This window comes from Pundamilia nyererei, unplaced genomic scaffold (genome assembly GCF_000239375.1).
Source record: "Pundamilia nyererei isolate P.nyererei 1_Seehausen unplaced genomic scaffold, PunNye1.0 scaffold00010, whole genome shotgun sequence".
NCBI lineage: Eukaryota > Metazoa > Chordata > Actinopteri > Cichliformes > Cichlidae > Pundamilia > Pundamilia nyererei.
Genome location: NW_005187411.1, coordinates 1833165 through 1849760, shown reverse-complemented (window position 1 = coordinate 1849760; position 16596 = coordinate 1833165). Strand labels below are relative to the sequence as shown.

Here is a 16596-nt window from a genome sequence, read left to right as displayed (position 1 = left end):
AAGACTGTTGAGGTGATGTGGTTTTCTTGTATCAACAGGTTCCTGGTCCCATAAGCCACAGTACACTGCAACGTGACATCATCAGGCCTCTAAAACTGAATTGCAACATCGATCCCTCTCAGGCTGACCTCCCATTAGTCAAAGGCAGACAATGTGAGACGTGTGTTTAGATGGAAGTGTATATTTACCTGCCAGTGGGAACTCAAGGACATGGTTCCAGCAAGGTTATATCCAGCCACATCGTGGAGTGTTTTGGGGTGAAAATGAGTTGTAAAAATGACAAATGGCCTACAATTCTCTAACTGAAGCAGCACTGCAGTTGGCACTGTGTTTTAAGCAAAACAGTTAATTGCTCAGCGCAGCAAAGGCTCGATGAAACACTCATAAAACATCACACAAAAAAAAAGCCAGTGCCTTCTTCTGTTCTTGTCTTCACCGTGCAAACGACTGCTTCCATCCCTGCTCTTCATAATTTCCCAGCGCAAAAATATTATGTTGCCTGTGGCAACAATTCAATAAAATACCCAATCACATCTGTTCTTTCATATATTTCCCAAATTAAGCTAAGTCTGTACATAATAGAGAAGTCTTCTCATCTGTGTGCTAGGATTTCCAGCCAGGATTTACTGCAGGGTGATAAATGACAATAAGGCTTGTTTTGACAAATGCAATGCTACTTTTGAATGAGCGAGGGGTTGGCACAGTGTGCAGGGCCAGACCCACTGTTATCAGCTGGATTAGTGGCTCTGATTATGCCCTGGAAGCTTTTGCTCTCAGCACCAATCAAAACCTGCGGTCCGTGCATCCCATAATAGCCACGTTCATCCGTACAGTAGCCCCACCTCCTCCCAAGTGCACTTATTTCATAATAACAAGCTTGCCACAGCTCTCATCAGGCCATAATGCTCACAAATAGAAGACAAGGGAGAGGGTGAGCCAAGGTTGTTTTGACCGAATCATTTTTTTCTCTCCACCTCATGCAACTAACCTTTTTCCCCTGACTAGCTCTAGTCGTATTTTCCGACCACGCAGCTCTAATCTTTTAGGATGTCAGTTGTGATCATACATCTACTGCTGCCTTTCTGCTGTCTGCTCCTCTTCTACCTTTCCTCTACCCTGCTGCTTTCCTCACCCCCGCTCATCGCCATGCTGGCCTGAACCTGATTTTGGGGTTGTTACCGGGCTTCCTCTGGACCCTTGCTGTGATCAGGAGATATCACAGTTTCTGGGTCACTTCTGTCACAAACCAAATGCCATTCAGGGGGGGCTGACCTTTCTAGTGGCTGATGGTGGAGCAGGCATACTCCATGCGGGTTGTCACCCCTGTGGTTCCAACCACAAACGCACACTCGGTTGTATTCCCGTTATCTCTTTTATTCATTGCTATACATGTTAAAATAATACGCATGAATGTAGCTGGAACAAAAATAGCTGATGTATGACATCTTGGCTAAGCTCAGGACTGTGACAGGCCTAAGTGCTAGCTGCAGACACATGGTATATCAGATCTCAGTAGAAGGAACTCCAGATATGCTTCCTGGATTTATTTGAATGCAGCGGGTTATGCAGCAAGTGCCACTGTTTTCACAAATGGGAGCTTAGCTCTAAATGAAATACGTCAATCAGCAAGAAGCCAAGTCAACAGCTTTCTCTTTAAAATACTGTTGCATACCATTTCTATTGCCAAGCTGTTCATTTCAACTAAGAGCATGTTGAGTTGCTCATTTAAAGCTACTGGCCAGACCTTGGTTGCATGTGATCTTTGATTTTTGCAGGCAGTGCAGAGCTTTAAAATTTTGTTGTTGTTGTTTTTTTTTTAAAGCTCCCGTTCGTGTCTTGTCCCATAAAGCCAATGAGTCATAGGAAACTAAATTATCCTCCCCCACCCTTCAGTGTGGATTTATTTGTCATAGTTGTTCAGTTTCCCTCAAACATACCATCTGTCCTCCATCATGTCAATCAAAAATCCACCGCGTTGCCATTTAAAATCCCCCCAACCATTTTTCTCATGATCTATTGTTGTTTTTAAATAACAGCCTCTGATTAGCGGGTAGAGCTTCCTAAAAATAAAAATGAAGTCTGTTCGCGTCTTCCTCGGCTCAGAGAAGAGAGACCGCTTTTTCCCAGTGCTGTTATTCAAGCCCTCACAACAAAAAAATAAATAAAAAATGTAAAATCTTTTTTGTTGTTGTTGTTTTCTCTTTTCTTTCTTTCCTTCTTTTTTTTTTTTTTACATTTCATACTGGCTGTTTGGACTCTTCCTGGATATAATTTTATTTATTTCCATGCTGTGATGTCTGGCTGGCTGAGGGAGGCTGAGAGGATCCTTACTAAAAGCACTACGCTGCCTGCGGCAGAAACAGGCCAGAGCTCTCTTCACATAAATAACACAGGAGCGTGGAGAAAGTCCTTTTGGTGGTCTGCTAGAGGGATAGAACCAGCTCTTCCAGGTTCTGTCCTTTTTTCATTCTCTGTGTCTCAGTGGTCTATCTATGAGCTTGGATGAAGAAGCATAAAACAGCAGGATGTGGAAGAGATTGGTCCAAGATGTACATCTGAGTGGATAGTGGACTTCCAATAGCCTGCAGGCTGAGACCAGACAGAGTGGATGCTGTGAACTGCATCAAACTAATCTGACACATGGGAGTCCCAGATTTAAGAACTGTAACCAGTATTATAATAAGGTGTAACTAAATCACCTTACACATCATTTCTTTTTAATGTTGCAACAGCAAAAAATGATGAATAATATGATCTCAATTTTCCTCTTAAACTTTTTATTAACATGTGCATATATTGTATTCAGGTTTTTAAACTTTTGAGGTTTCTACATTTTATGGTCTTCTCATAATGCATTTAATTATTTTTTTAGTGTGTTGAGAGCATTAAGTGTGTTTTGTTAATTTATTAAAAGAAAAAAAATCATCTTTATTAGGTATTCAGATTCTTCGCTCAGTGCTTGATTAAAGCACCACTGGAAGCAACTGCAGCCACCGTTCTTCGTGGGAAAGATCCTACAAACTTGGAATCTCTTTTCTCCCTTTCTTGACAGAATTGTTTAAAGTCAATTATGTTGGGTTGGGAGTGCTGTTATGCAGCCATTTCCAGGTCTATAAATGCTCCTTTGGGGTTCAGGTGCAGGCTTCACACAGTTTTCCCAAAACCACTGCTGTGTTTTTCTCTGTGCTATGCTTTGGGTCATCTTCTTGAAATGAAACCTTTGGTAACCTGAGATCCTGAGCACTCGGGATCGAGCTATATATTTCGGTTTCCCTGTTTCCCTCTATCGTGACTAGTCGCTCATAGCACAATTCCACCACTACTGTGTTTGACTGTAAGATGATATTAATGAGGTTATGCTCAGTGGCCTGTCTCCTCTATGCCATTGAGAACTGAGAACAGAAAGATCAAAATTTTTTTCATGGTCTGGAAGTTGAACTGCCTTTTGGCAAATCTGGGAACACAAAGTGTGCTGGCTTAGCCTCTGAGGGAAATGTTTGTATCCTTTGATCACTGTTTAGAAATGCAAAAAACAAGCAATACCAGTATAAACAAGTGATGGTTTTTGCATGAATTGTTACAAATGCCGACCCTTTTACTTTTCACATGGACCACTAGCCTCTTTGAAAGCAAAACCTGCTCAAATGTGTCTAGTCAATAGCCCCTGGACTACCAGAAAACTTCCTGAACTGCTTGACTTTTACCTACAGATTCTACATATTCATATGCAGAATCTCATCCTGGTGATTATCTTTTAGAAAACTCCCAGTGGGCTGTCATGTGTCTTTTAGTGAAGCATGGATTTCATCATGCCACTCTACCACAAAGCCATAATTGATAAAGTGCTGCACTGAGAGCTGTTCTGCACTAAGCTACTCCCATCTTCAAAAAGCAAATGGGTGGAAAGGTCTGGGGAGACTGTTGGTGGTTACAAACTTCTTCCACCGAGCTCCTGGGCACTTGACATAGTCATGTCAAATATTTCTATGGCAAATTGCTCTACACACTTTAGAATGTATCACCCCATTGATAATTCTTTGGATCACTTGGCTCTCACTCTGACACACACAGTCAACTGGGGGACTTTATATAAACAGGTGTGCTTTTCATTTTGGTGAATTAGAGTTCTGTGAGGCGTTAGGTGGATTCCAGTCAGGTTTAGGAGCATCTCAAAGATCCCTCATAGAGGCTGATGTATTACAGTTCCAGTTTACTATGCTAATGGAGTATTTTTGTCTTTTATTTTCACAAATTAACAAATTACTTTGAAAACTTCGTATTACCTTACCTTGGAGTACAGGAAGAAGAGACCCCCCCCCACCCCCTCCCCAAATAAATAAGTAACTAGTAACTATAAATTTTAATTTTAAGAAAATTTGGAAACTTACAAATCATGAACAACTTTTTGAATAATCTATATATTGTTAATGGTTTTTTTTCCCCAGTGCAAAAAATAAAGAATGTGTAGTTTTGTTTTTGCTGTATGCCACTTGAGGATCAAATTTCTCCAGAACACGGGTGTTACCAGCCCCTGGAAGTGACCTCTCCAAACTGGCCTTATTTGGAGAGCACTCGAGTGCCCCATTGTTGTGACAGGAACAATGACTCTAACAGGGGTGGGAGAGAAAACACAAAATACAGACGTCTGGCTCTTAAAAATCATCAGATGGAAACTAGTTTTTCTATATTTGCACTCACATCATGGAAATCTGGTCACCTGACACTGATGCCGTGGCTCGCCTTTGAAGTCCGTTTTAAAAAAAAGCTTTATTTAGTGCACATTGTGTGCAGAACCTAATTTATAGGAGCTGACCCTGGCTACTCTTTTGTGCAACAACCACCTTGGAAAACAATGGCAGGAAGGCTTGAAACTTGAGAGGAACTGAATCTGCTCTTTTCCATTTTTTTTCTGCTCTTATTGAATGGAGAATTTTCCCTCCCCGAGTAAAATAGCTCTGTTTTTTTTGTCCAACAGGAGCCATAAAGTGATGTCTAAGCATACCATGACCAGGCATTCGCGCCGAGTTTAACTGGACACATGGGGACAGTTGTTTTGTACCACAGTGCGCAGAGAGGCGGGGGGGGGGGGGGGGGGGGCACAGAGGAAGCCATGGACGCCTGGCGACCCAGTGGTGACCCAGTGGCCTCCTCATGGAGGGGATCAGGGCCTAGATAGGGAGTCGGCTTAAGGTTAGAGGTTTAAGGGTAACAAATCAAGCAGCACTTTAATGGTATTTAACCCCTACATACCATATCTCTCCAACTGTTTGAACAGTGCATAAATGCAGGCCAAACATAGGAACACATATTTTTGTTTCATATGGGCAAGTTGTCTTAAATAACAGAAAAGGAGGCGGTCGGATTTGGTGATTAATAGACTGAAGACAAAAGCTTTCCACTAACTTTGCACCTGAGGTCTGTTTTGACTCATTTCTATGCACAAGAACACGTGAAGCCTGCAGTTTGAAAGCACACTATGAACAAAAATAGTTCTTTGTAAGTGTACTTTCTGAGGTGACAGCAGGTTCTTCACCCTTTCACTTTCTTTCCTCTTATCGTTTTGTGTGCCATAAAGAAAGGGGCAGGACAGGGATCCCCTATAGGCAGTGCATATCTGCCTCTAAAGCCATCACTCAACTTTATGTTCACTTCTGGTTCTCCTAGCCCGGCTGTGTTTCTTCCATTAGTATCCACTCATAAAATGTACCACGGTTATAAAGATGTGCAATAGACGACTACTAGACAGTCACTTACCTTTACATGGTAATCAGGTGTTTCTACGTACCTGTCTTTTACCTCACTTGCCTAAACGTGCCTGATATATAAAGTTTATGATTTTGACAGTAACGTGGGAACATATTAAAAATAGTTTACACAACACATTTATTAATATTTACATGTACAAAATAACACATGGAAGTACAGTAGTTTTACTTTAAATTGTTACAGGTTAAATGTGGGACAGAATGTAACAAATGTTGATTCTAATAGTCTTTTTATTTATTTTTTATTACTGTGAAACAAGTAAAAAAGCTCCTGGTTTTGATATTTTACTAAGTAAACACACTGGTCAAGCAAACGTAGGTTCACAAATGCGAGGATAAGCTCTTCACTTATTTTATATCCTTTTAAAGTGAATACTGTTAGGCTACCACATTACTCCCAATTTCAATATGGCTTTGCTTTAGGCAAACTGTCACGGCTATGCTCATTATTTTATGACATTATGCAGTGAAAAATTATTAATATATTCAACGTAAAAAAAATAGAAAATTATTCAATTTTGTTCACACCTATTGGAAATTCTATCAATAACTTTAACTCTACAGTAAACATGAAGCCAACAAATGTAAAAAAAAAAGAATTCCTTTTTTGTAAATGTATCAAAATTTGCGCTTAATTAGGTTAGTGGAACTTTGAATTTGAATTTTAGTTGCGCAGTTAAGAAATAAACACTGACAGCAGCATGAACAGTTCTGTCAAGCATATGTGCTAACAAAACAAAACAAAAAAAGATTTTATAATGTGAAAAGGGTCACTGAGGGGCCAGCCTTAATCAGAAACTATCCTGTTTATCCCGCTGGAGAGTGACTGAGAGGGCACTGAGTGACGCAGGTGAGAGACAGGCGTCACCCAGCCCCTAGACCGCACCTCTCTTATCTGCCTATGGAACGGAGGAGGAAGGAGTGACAAAGGCCAGGGCCTGAGCGTGATAAGGAAGGGCCTTATGTCCTGCTTCGGCCCTGGCTTGCACCGTAGCCTCCAGTGCAAGAGGCCATCCAAGGGCCAGGTGTTGACCACGACCAGAGCAGCCTCCCAGATCATGTTTTTCATTTACAGGTATGACTATGAGTGACGTCAGATATATAGAGAAAGCTGGTGTGCATTTACATGCGGCCGCTTTGGAGCAGTGAATGAGAGGAAGAAAGGGAGAGAGAGAGCGAGAGAGAGAGAATGAGGGTCAGGTGAAGTTCAGGGCAGATTTTTTGCCAGTAGTCTCACACTGCAGGAAAGCCAAATTGCTTCCGGATCTAGGTATCCACCCCTGCAAAATTCAGTGTTCGTACCCTTCCCACCTCCTTGTTGTCATCCCTCTTTCCTCCCATTCATTCTTTCATCTGTACTTTGGTTTTATTCTTGCTTCTGATCTTTTCTCATTCTTTGTCTTTATTCTGGCTCTCAGGTGATCGGTCTTGTTGCGTGGCATGGCACAGGGTGACAATGTCTGTAGGGAAGCAGTCTTTGAGTAGGATACCTCTGTCTCTCTGGCAATCCAGCTCTCCAATAAAACCATACCAGTAGATCACAAGGCCTGGACCAAACCTGCAGTGCACAAAAACAAAACAGGCTGTTAGTACATTACCGCTGCTGTTTTCAAGAGTTCTCAGTGTGCAAATACTGAGATAGACTTTCAAATTCATATCTGAAAATGCTATTGACTTTGGATAGGAAATACAGAAAACATCAGGAATAGGTTAGTAAAGAGATAGAAAGATGGGACACTAGTGAGATGGATCTATGAGCGATAAGATGGCTTAGGTATTTTTCCTTTGATCACATCCAGGAAACTTGTGCTGAATCAAACAAAAACACCGCCAGGAAGATAAAGATCTTTCTGACAGGGTGATACACACTCAATCACATTACAATGGCAGTGAAATAACAATAATCTATCTATAACAAAGCACTACACCAAGGCCTCCGGATCCTGACATCAGAAGCCTTTGGTGCATAAGAGAGCATGCAGAGTTCAACACACTGCATATGGTGGTTAAGGTTAGCTAGTCAAACAGTGTCCAGCTGTTTCATTTACCTTCATTTTGAGGGGGAAAGCAATCTGCACTGCGGCAATAAAGATTGACTTTCCAAGAAAATGTGAGCTCAAATTAGGAGTGTTTAGATATAGGATGTTTTTGTTTATTTCCTTGTAGAACCTGTAGCAACTGTATCCCTAAAGATGTGCTGAAAGATGCAGTAACGCTTTAAACAAAGGAACTCGTCACTTGGAATGTGCAACTACATTTTATTATTTCTTTTCAAAAAGGAAATAAAGCAGCTTTCAAGATATTTATTAACCCCCAAAGAGCCACCAGTGGCCCCTGTCTTCTTTGAACCTTAGCTGCCACGCATAAAGACGTGTCACAGTTGAACTCTTGAGTGGAGAGCACTGTAGCTGCTAGATGCTAGAGCAGATTCAGGGGGCTGACAGTACTGCTCTTCATCCTTGGACAGTTAACGCTGTTGTGGGGCCTCTGGAGGCCAAGACAGGAAGCTAGCTAAAGGGCCACAGAGAGCACTACAAGTTCAGCTTCAAGGTAAAGTTCATAAAATCTTTTGACATTTCGGTTAGATTATAAGAACTATTATAGATGCTGTACAGAAATCTTTAGTTTGCAATTGAAGAATTTACTGTAAACACACAGATTGCATTGTGACCACAGAAACAATAAATTCTCAGCCTTTGTTCTTTTGCCAGCTGTTACATATGTCTTGTTATAATGACTGGTCTCGAGGCAGTGCGCATGCTACATACAGTTCCCGTGTGCAGACAGACGCATGTACATGAAGATATGTGCACCTCCTTCTAAGCGGCCCTCGCAGTAGTGTACATGCTCCTACACCCCATCCCTGCATTCTGTGTTTTACAGCGCGTGATTTACGGTGCTGTATCTGTGAGCAAACAGGCCAAAGCCAACAGCCCCGAAGAAAGCCTGCAGATGCACGCTCTAAGTTCACCACAGTGTCACACACGTAGCTCACCCTCTCAACACTGCACAAAACTCAAACCCTCAAATTCTCGCCATTTCCACGCTCCACTGCTGCACATGGCTGTCAACTCTTAATATGGAAATGTTTTGGAAACAAAACCTAAACATTTACATTAGGTGGCTTCAGAAAAGGGCTTATGTGCTTCTTTTTATTCTGCCGCCGTTCTCTTTGTATTTCCTGTGTTCTGGATGTATGCGTGTGTTTGGGGAGGGTGAGAAGCGTAGAACGGGCAGACTGGTCGGCACACACTGGAAAGAGGCAACCTTCTGAAAAGGTTAAAACTGCACATCAACAGATAAGGCAGCCGTGCACGATTCATCATGTCCCAGGTCTGTCAAGGGAGGCTGAGTACAAATTGAAACAAGCAAAATTATAAACACTGGGGAGCCATGTCACCAAGGCCTTTCCATACCGTAAAGAAAATAAATGGAGTTTGAATCCTTCTCAGGATTAATACAAGTCAATACTACTGGGACCTTGAGGTAAAAATCTTGGACTGGGAATAGTAACAATAACACTGAAGGGGGAAGGGAACGGTCAGGGGGTCAAGACTAAGTCTGATGGTTCCAGCATGATTTTCTTGTGAAAAAGTCTAAAACTAAGTAGAAAGCAAGTAAAAATACACAGCAGAGTGCTTTAGGCACTACTACTGCATATATATATATATATATATATATATATATATATATACTTCCTCTGAAGTTTGTGTGTTGGAACGCCGGAGGAAGTGAGTGGAAGTTCAGTTTAAATTTGTAGGCAAATTATGGTTTATTATGTGGGCTGGCTCATTTTAAGCTGGCATGTGCTTATTACGCACACCACCTCGAAGTCAGAGTCAACCATCTTCCAATAAACACCTCGCTATGTAACGAGTTGGTGAAATTGTTTGTGAAATGTAGCTAATTTCAGCAAGAGGGCCACTTGACGAGCCTGGGCGTGGATTGCGGGCTGCCAGCCGTGCTTTCGTTAGTGTTAATGAGCTGCTGGTGGTCGCATTTTAAAGCAGGTGCCAAGCAGCTTACTACAACAGCTTAATGAGAGCGAGGCAGTAAGAAATAGAAAAAAAACATGAATGGAGAAGAGGGAGTGTTATTAGTATCTGCCTGTGCACACACAACATGCCATGAAGCCAGCAATACGGAATATAATAAACACATGCGTAAAAATATACCAACTCTACCCTTCAAATAATTTGCAGACTTATTTCTTGATTTTAGTTCTTGCTTTTCTCATTTTTTGGGGGGGGGGGGATGAAAGCATGGCTGAAAGCCCGTAATCCATGCATGGAAGGTCAGGTAGTGTAACCTTTTCAAAAATCTCTGAGTTGAACATTTCTGCTCAACACGCAGATCAAAGTTAACTTCCTTTGCTACATTTGGTGGGAAAAAAAGACGAAGCTTCAAGCACAACTCGGGTTCAATCACTTTTTCCAAAGTACATTACATGACATGACGAATTATCAATAAAATTGAGATGAATTTATGCTCGACTTTAAAACGCCCTCACTTCATTTTACACACCGCACAGGTCCACTTTAAACAAACACCCCAGCAATGATTTAGACAGTGCAAGCCTTCACCTGAGGGTGAAGTCTATGTCTCTGAGGTCTCTCCACAAAGACCTCTTTGTTTTCAGCATCCATACATCAGGTCACAAGGTAGGCAGCTAAAGCACTGCCAAACATTAGTGTTAGTCAGTCTTTTCTCAGTTTTCCCAAATGCCGTAATGGAACCCGCTCAACTTCTTTTAAGACAAAAAGCATTCAGACTGATTGTGAGAGAAGTACAGAGGCATAAAAATGTCTGTGTTGAAGTCTGACGAACTGCGTATGTAGTAAAAGACAGAGAATAAATGTGTAAAAGTAAGACTATTCTTTTGAGATCCCTTTGATAGATGTTCACCTATCAAAGAGTTATAAGAGTTTTCTTTATAAAAACAAAAACAAAAAAAGGTTAGATACTGGTGTTGTGATGTGTTATTATTTGCGAAAATTTACAGGGACGGCAGTGACCCAGAGCCTGCATGTCAGCAGGTGATACAGTTTTGCATGAATACTGTACCCAGCTTGTGTATTTTAATGACTTTGTAGTGCATTTTGCTGGAATTCAGCCAGACTGATGATGAAGACACCCCTGACAAGTAAAACTGCTGTGCACAAGTAGGATATTTTAAGGCTGGTTCTACCCAGAGGGGCGTCCTCGAACAGGGAGGTAAATAATCCCTTGCTACAAACTATACATCCGACTGTCCATAAATAACAGGAACTGAATGGAAGAGTTAACCTCCCACAGACAAGTTATTAACATGACCATAGCTAAGAATAGAAAACATTGTTTTTTTTTACTTTCTCCACCCTCTACTTTGTCTCAGTGAGCGGTGAAAAAAACTTAATTCAACTTAGGTACTCAAAACACAATTACAAAGCAACCGCAGCACGCGATTGTACATTATTATCACCCAAACCTACGCAAGCGTCGTAATTAAGGAGGAACAGAGAAGAATGCGGTTAATCTTTGCCACCAGTGAAGAGCATGTCATATTCATATGCATATGTAGTTTTTAAGCTAGAGGTGTGGAGGTGGAATGTGTAAGTATGAGAGTATGAGAGATGTGGGAGGTCAGGTCGACTCAGTGTGTTGTCAGTTTTATGTTGTAGTAGGAGCTAATTTATGCTCACTAATGCAAGATAACAATACCAAAACAGAGACAAGAGGATTCCAGAGCTTTACTTGGTAAACACAGCAACCACTTCTGGAGCAGGATGTAGCCTGTGCCCTTTAAGGGATCACAAAATTAGTTGATGGTCAACCCGATTCAGCTTTAGCAACATTTCAGTCCCGTCCTACAAATGCAAAAGGTGAACTTTGTGCTCATTAACTGTAAATGTAAAATAGGCAAAATAATATACTAATATTTTATATTTTCAATTCACCAATAATGCTACTAAAAGATTATATGGACAAATGGTTCAGCAATTTGAGAACAAAGTGTAATACTGCAAAGAATTTGGGAATTTAAAGATTCTGGAGAGATTTGTGCACACAAAAAACTAAAGTTAGACCTTTTTCTATATGATAAATAGAGAAAACTGCTTATTTTTAAACATATGCATCCATAATTGTAAAATGGTTTTTTTTTTCTCCCATTAATTATTTGATCAGTTATCACTTTCTGGCTTCAAATTTCCCACAAGCTCCTATCACTTCAGCCACTTTCTCACAATAACCAAAACCTTATCACCGTACAGATACACAATCTGACATCCGACTGATACCTTGACTAACACATGATTATGTGAATGAGCAAATAAGCATTAACCTTATATTTATTTGCTGGCTCAATAGTAACTTACAGATATCCAACTTAATTACATTTGGTCCCAGTTAGAAACCATTCGCTCAATATCATGCTTCCAAAACATCCTCCAGCTGAAGGGAGGAGACTTAATCAGTGTTTTGAACTCGTTAAGTCCCTTAACTGAGCATGTCGCCTACCACATTAGCAACACATATCTGAGAAACAAGTGTGCACTGTGTGTGTAATGTGTGCGGGTTCCCTCTCAGATCTACGGTGTCACGGTCCAACACGCTTTGACACACTCTGGTCTGTATTGGATGTGAAGCAAAACTAAACAAGGTGTGGTCTGGCTCTAGATTTGTCTTTCCAGTGTTCAGAATTTGGCCCAAGCAGCGCAGAGTACACTACATACAACAAAGCGGCCTAATGACGACAGCTCTGTGGTGGCACCATAATCATAAAAAAAACCCAAAACTTGTCCTTCAGACAAAAGTGTCCTGTGTGTTAGTGTTTTGCAAAAAGGATTGTTTTGAACAGGCTTGTTAACATAAATGCAAGAAAAAGAAATGTCCGTCTCGGTCTCTCCGGCTTTTAAAGGGTTAACGTCCAGGAACTAAGAGCACACCTGATCTTTTTTTTTTTTTGTTCGCAGATATCGACTCCTCACACTCCTTAATGACACTGTACATCATGAAAATGGCTTGATCTCTTCAGTTATGACACACTGAGTGGATATTCATTAACAGTTAATGCTGATATTAATGAATTCTTTCATGGTGATGACAGCACATAGTGTCTCTACCATATTGAACTGAAATCTTGAGCGGGTAGTAATTTTGTCTGGGAATCTTGATTTATGTAAATACATTTTAAATGTAGTTATAAGAACAAACAAAATAGCCGCGTTCGGGGATGAATATACTTAATGTTTTAGCAAACATTGAGTATATATAGTTTCAGGTACAAGCTGTCATCTGGAATGCCAGTGAAGCTGATGCCGGCTTATAGCTAGAATAAGTTTGTTTTACCTTTTAACAAAGGGTATACTTATCAGTGAGTGCCAGTATTTTGTTTGTTATCGGTTTTAATCGAGTTCCTATACATGTTTAAGATAATCTAAGTAAAAATATGATTTAAAAAAATAAACATCTGAGGTTTTCCCTTTTTTTAGATAATGCTCCAAGTTCTAAAAACTAAACATTGACCATAGTGCTAATTTGGAGATCAGTTGAAAGCCCCTCGGGCCTTTGATGAGTCCTCGTGTCTATGAGTTCTGCCTAGAGACAAGAAGCTCCCCATGGTAGTGGGCAAGAAGGCTGGGGGCTGGGAGGCTGTGCAGACAGAGAAAACCACATTGTCAAGGGGATACATGCTCCTTTAACCTGTTATTGTGAACTCCCAGCAGCCCTGGCCGATAATTGCCACCTGTCCCTGGGGAAACAGTCAAAGACAAGCATTGGGACAGGCCTTTTTCTTTGACCATTGCTCCTTATGCCACACAGATCTGGACCTAATCCTGCCTTTAACCCCTGTAGCTAATGTGTCTTCAATTTAGGATGATCCCCCACTACAGGCACAGCCCCTAATCAACAACATTTTGTACTGTAACCCTATCCACCCTTGCTAGGGCAAACATCAGTCTGAACGAGCGCCGGCACATCTAATGCATCCAGCGGAGGAACAATGTCATGCGTGTGTACTTGTGGATATCATGTTTGCATATGAGGTCATGGGATGTGTGCCATGCACTCAGCTGTTTTTTAATCGACATAAGCTGTTGAAATAAAACATTTAATATCCACATGCAACTGTACTTAAAACCACAGAAACACAAACAAGTTGCATGAAATATATAATATGTAAGCCACAAGTATATTTTTTAAATGAGACTTTGTCAATTCTTATGGCTGCTCCTCATTGTTCTTCCATTCTGAAAAAGCCATGCTGTCGATTGGCCCAAGGTCTCGATCAGGTTCAAGAATAAGTACTTCATTGTAAGTTCTGTTACCAGTTCAGTGAATCAAAAGTCATGGAAAGGCAGGTGCGAATGTTTGTTGTGTAGGCCTCTTGGCCTCTGCGTCCATGAGTACAACCCTGCCCCAAAATTAGAGTGTGGTCTCTAATGTCTCCCTGTGAGAGAAAGAGGCCTGGCTTTCGTCCAAGTCAGCACCTTTGGAAGTGCAGTCGTGTTACCACCACTAAATCAACATGTCAGCGCCCAGCCCAGTGAACTTCTTCACCCAAACTCCACTGCTTACAGCGACCCCACACACCTAATGAATTGGTGTGAATGCCTATCTGTCTGCTAAAATGAAATGGGGGGAAAGGAGATATGAGGAGTACAAGGGTGGGAAAAAAGTAGATTTGTCTTTCAGGTGTTACAAAAAATATTTGCAGTTAGGAAAAATGATTATCACTGTCCTGTTACTCAATCAGAAAACTACTGTAGCAAACCAGCCAGCGCCGGGTTACCGTAGCCTCCGCATCAACCTTGGCTTCTGTGTGCAAAATGGAACTGTCCCACTTTAGGGGGGCAAGTGTGGAGAGGGATGCAGGCGAAGGGCCACAGAAATCTGTGTGCTTACTCGGCAGTCTGTTTACATTCCTGAGGGTAATTTTAGCCCCTGGGGGGAGTAAAGCGGGGGGGGGGCGACATGTTGTTGGGGCTTGTCAGTGTTCCATGGGCCAGCCGGCACAGTGGCGGCACCTGGACATCTGGGTGGTAAATATACATATACACACACAGATATACCTCCTGCAGAAAAACCACTGGATACCTGCTTGCATCACTTATCAAGGTTAAGGTTATTATTTATTAGGGAATTCTAAGGGTGAAGTTGCATTTTCCACACAATATCAATAGCTGCTTTGGCCTTCTGAAGGCCTTCTGAAAACCACAGGACTAGCCAACAGGCCCAACACAGCAGAGTGCCATTAGTTTTGGACAACACAGGATATCCCCAGTGTTTGTACTGACAATCTGGGGTGCAAATCTAATTTCACTGTAGTTTTAAAAAATTTGCTAAGCAAACAAAACAATAATCCTAGCTCAAGAATAGCTTAGGGCTTCTGTGTGCCTGTCGGGATTTGTCTTTTTATTACTCCCAGCCCACAGTGTCCCTTCAAAGTGAAAGAAAGCAAAAAGTCCATGTGTTTGCTGTGTTTGTGTGTGAATGCAATTGTAAGAGTAGGACAGGGAGATACAGAGAAGGAGGGAGGGAAAGAGAGACTCTGAGCTTATCGAAACTAATTAGGCAAGGGATCAGGATGGAAGTTAAATACTGGGCTACATGTAATGAAAGAAGCAGAGTGGGGGACATCTAGGGGTCAAGCCCACACCAAACAGTGGTCCTCAGGCAATCTGGTATTGATTTTCACTCGTTTGGGGATGAATGTGGATGGGAGGGAGGGAGACGAGGAGAGGCAGTAGGGCAGTCTAAGGGTCTCGTGAGTTGTCAACTTGACAGTTTAACCCCTTTTGGAGAAGAACAAACAAACAGAGGGATCTCTTGGGCTGACAGTGTTGATCTGTCATAGCGATGACACTGCAAAGCCCCACAGAATGGCCACACAGGAGAGGCGAGTGAGGAGGAAAAAAGGAGGGAGGGTGAGCTGATACAGATATGCACAGGCACATTCCTTAAGACTCAGAAGATAGGACTGTGCTCCGCTCACCTTAAAATAAAAATTCAGGAGGACGAAAAGGACCATTCAACTGAGTCTTTAGTCTGGGTTTAATTTAATGTTGTGAAAATCAAAAATAAATACAGTAACTTATCAACTAAATACTTCTGTGTATGGTTTTTCTTATAAACCTGTTTATGTTATGACGATGGCAGACATTAGATCAGACCAAAGTGGAACTTCAGGACCTATTTTGATCATTTTCCATGTCAAAAAGTATGGGTATCCCTGATATAGCAGTACTGGTAATGGTCCACAATCACACAGACACTCAGATGTCAGTGCTCGTCTCTTGTCAGTCTGTGAAGGCCATCACCCTCAAGCACCTTCCTTCTCATGTCCTTAAACACTCGAAGACCCTTCCACTCTTTCCCTCAGACTACCTCATCGTTTTGTCACATTGCCAAAGGGGACTCCATTACCCTAGCTAACTCTCACTTATACTTAACACACACACTTTGTATCTTTTTTTCTCGCTTAATCAAACAAGTAATGATTGGATTTCTGTAACTAATATTACCAGCAGAATTCTGATCATATACAGTGAAGAAACACACACACACACACACACACACACACACACACACACACAAAACCGTACACTTGCAATACATGTGCATGTGTGTACTGCAGTTTTAAGTGCTTTCCTGGCTCACATTCATCTGTGTGTGTATGAAAGTTAAAAAGATCCTGACAAAAGGCTCTTGGTGATTTATACCTATAAAAAGCTTTTGATATTCTAAACCAGGAGGCAAAGTTCTTCCTGTTTTCGTTATATCTCACAAACTCTTCTCTGATAATGCAGCAAGTAACAGAAAGGATTTTAAAGAATAAAATAAATTATAT

General features: G+C 41.4%; 1 protein-coding gene across 2 annotated transcripts in view; it reads right to left on the bottom strand.

The window, feature by feature from the left end:
• Positions 1–5879: 5879 nt before the first annotated feature.
• cdin1 (CDAN1 interacting nuclease 1) overlaps positions 5880–16596 on the bottom strand; it is a 52059-nt gene continuing 41342 nt past the window's right edge. For both annotated transcript variants that reach the window (XM_005723777.2, XM_005723778.1), the window contains exon 12: positions 5880–7323. In XM_005723777.2, coding sequence (XP_005723834.1) covers positions 7155–7323 — 169 coding nt within the window. In that variant the 3' untranslated portion in view covers positions 5880–7154. The remainder of the gene's footprint in view (positions 7324–16596) is intronic.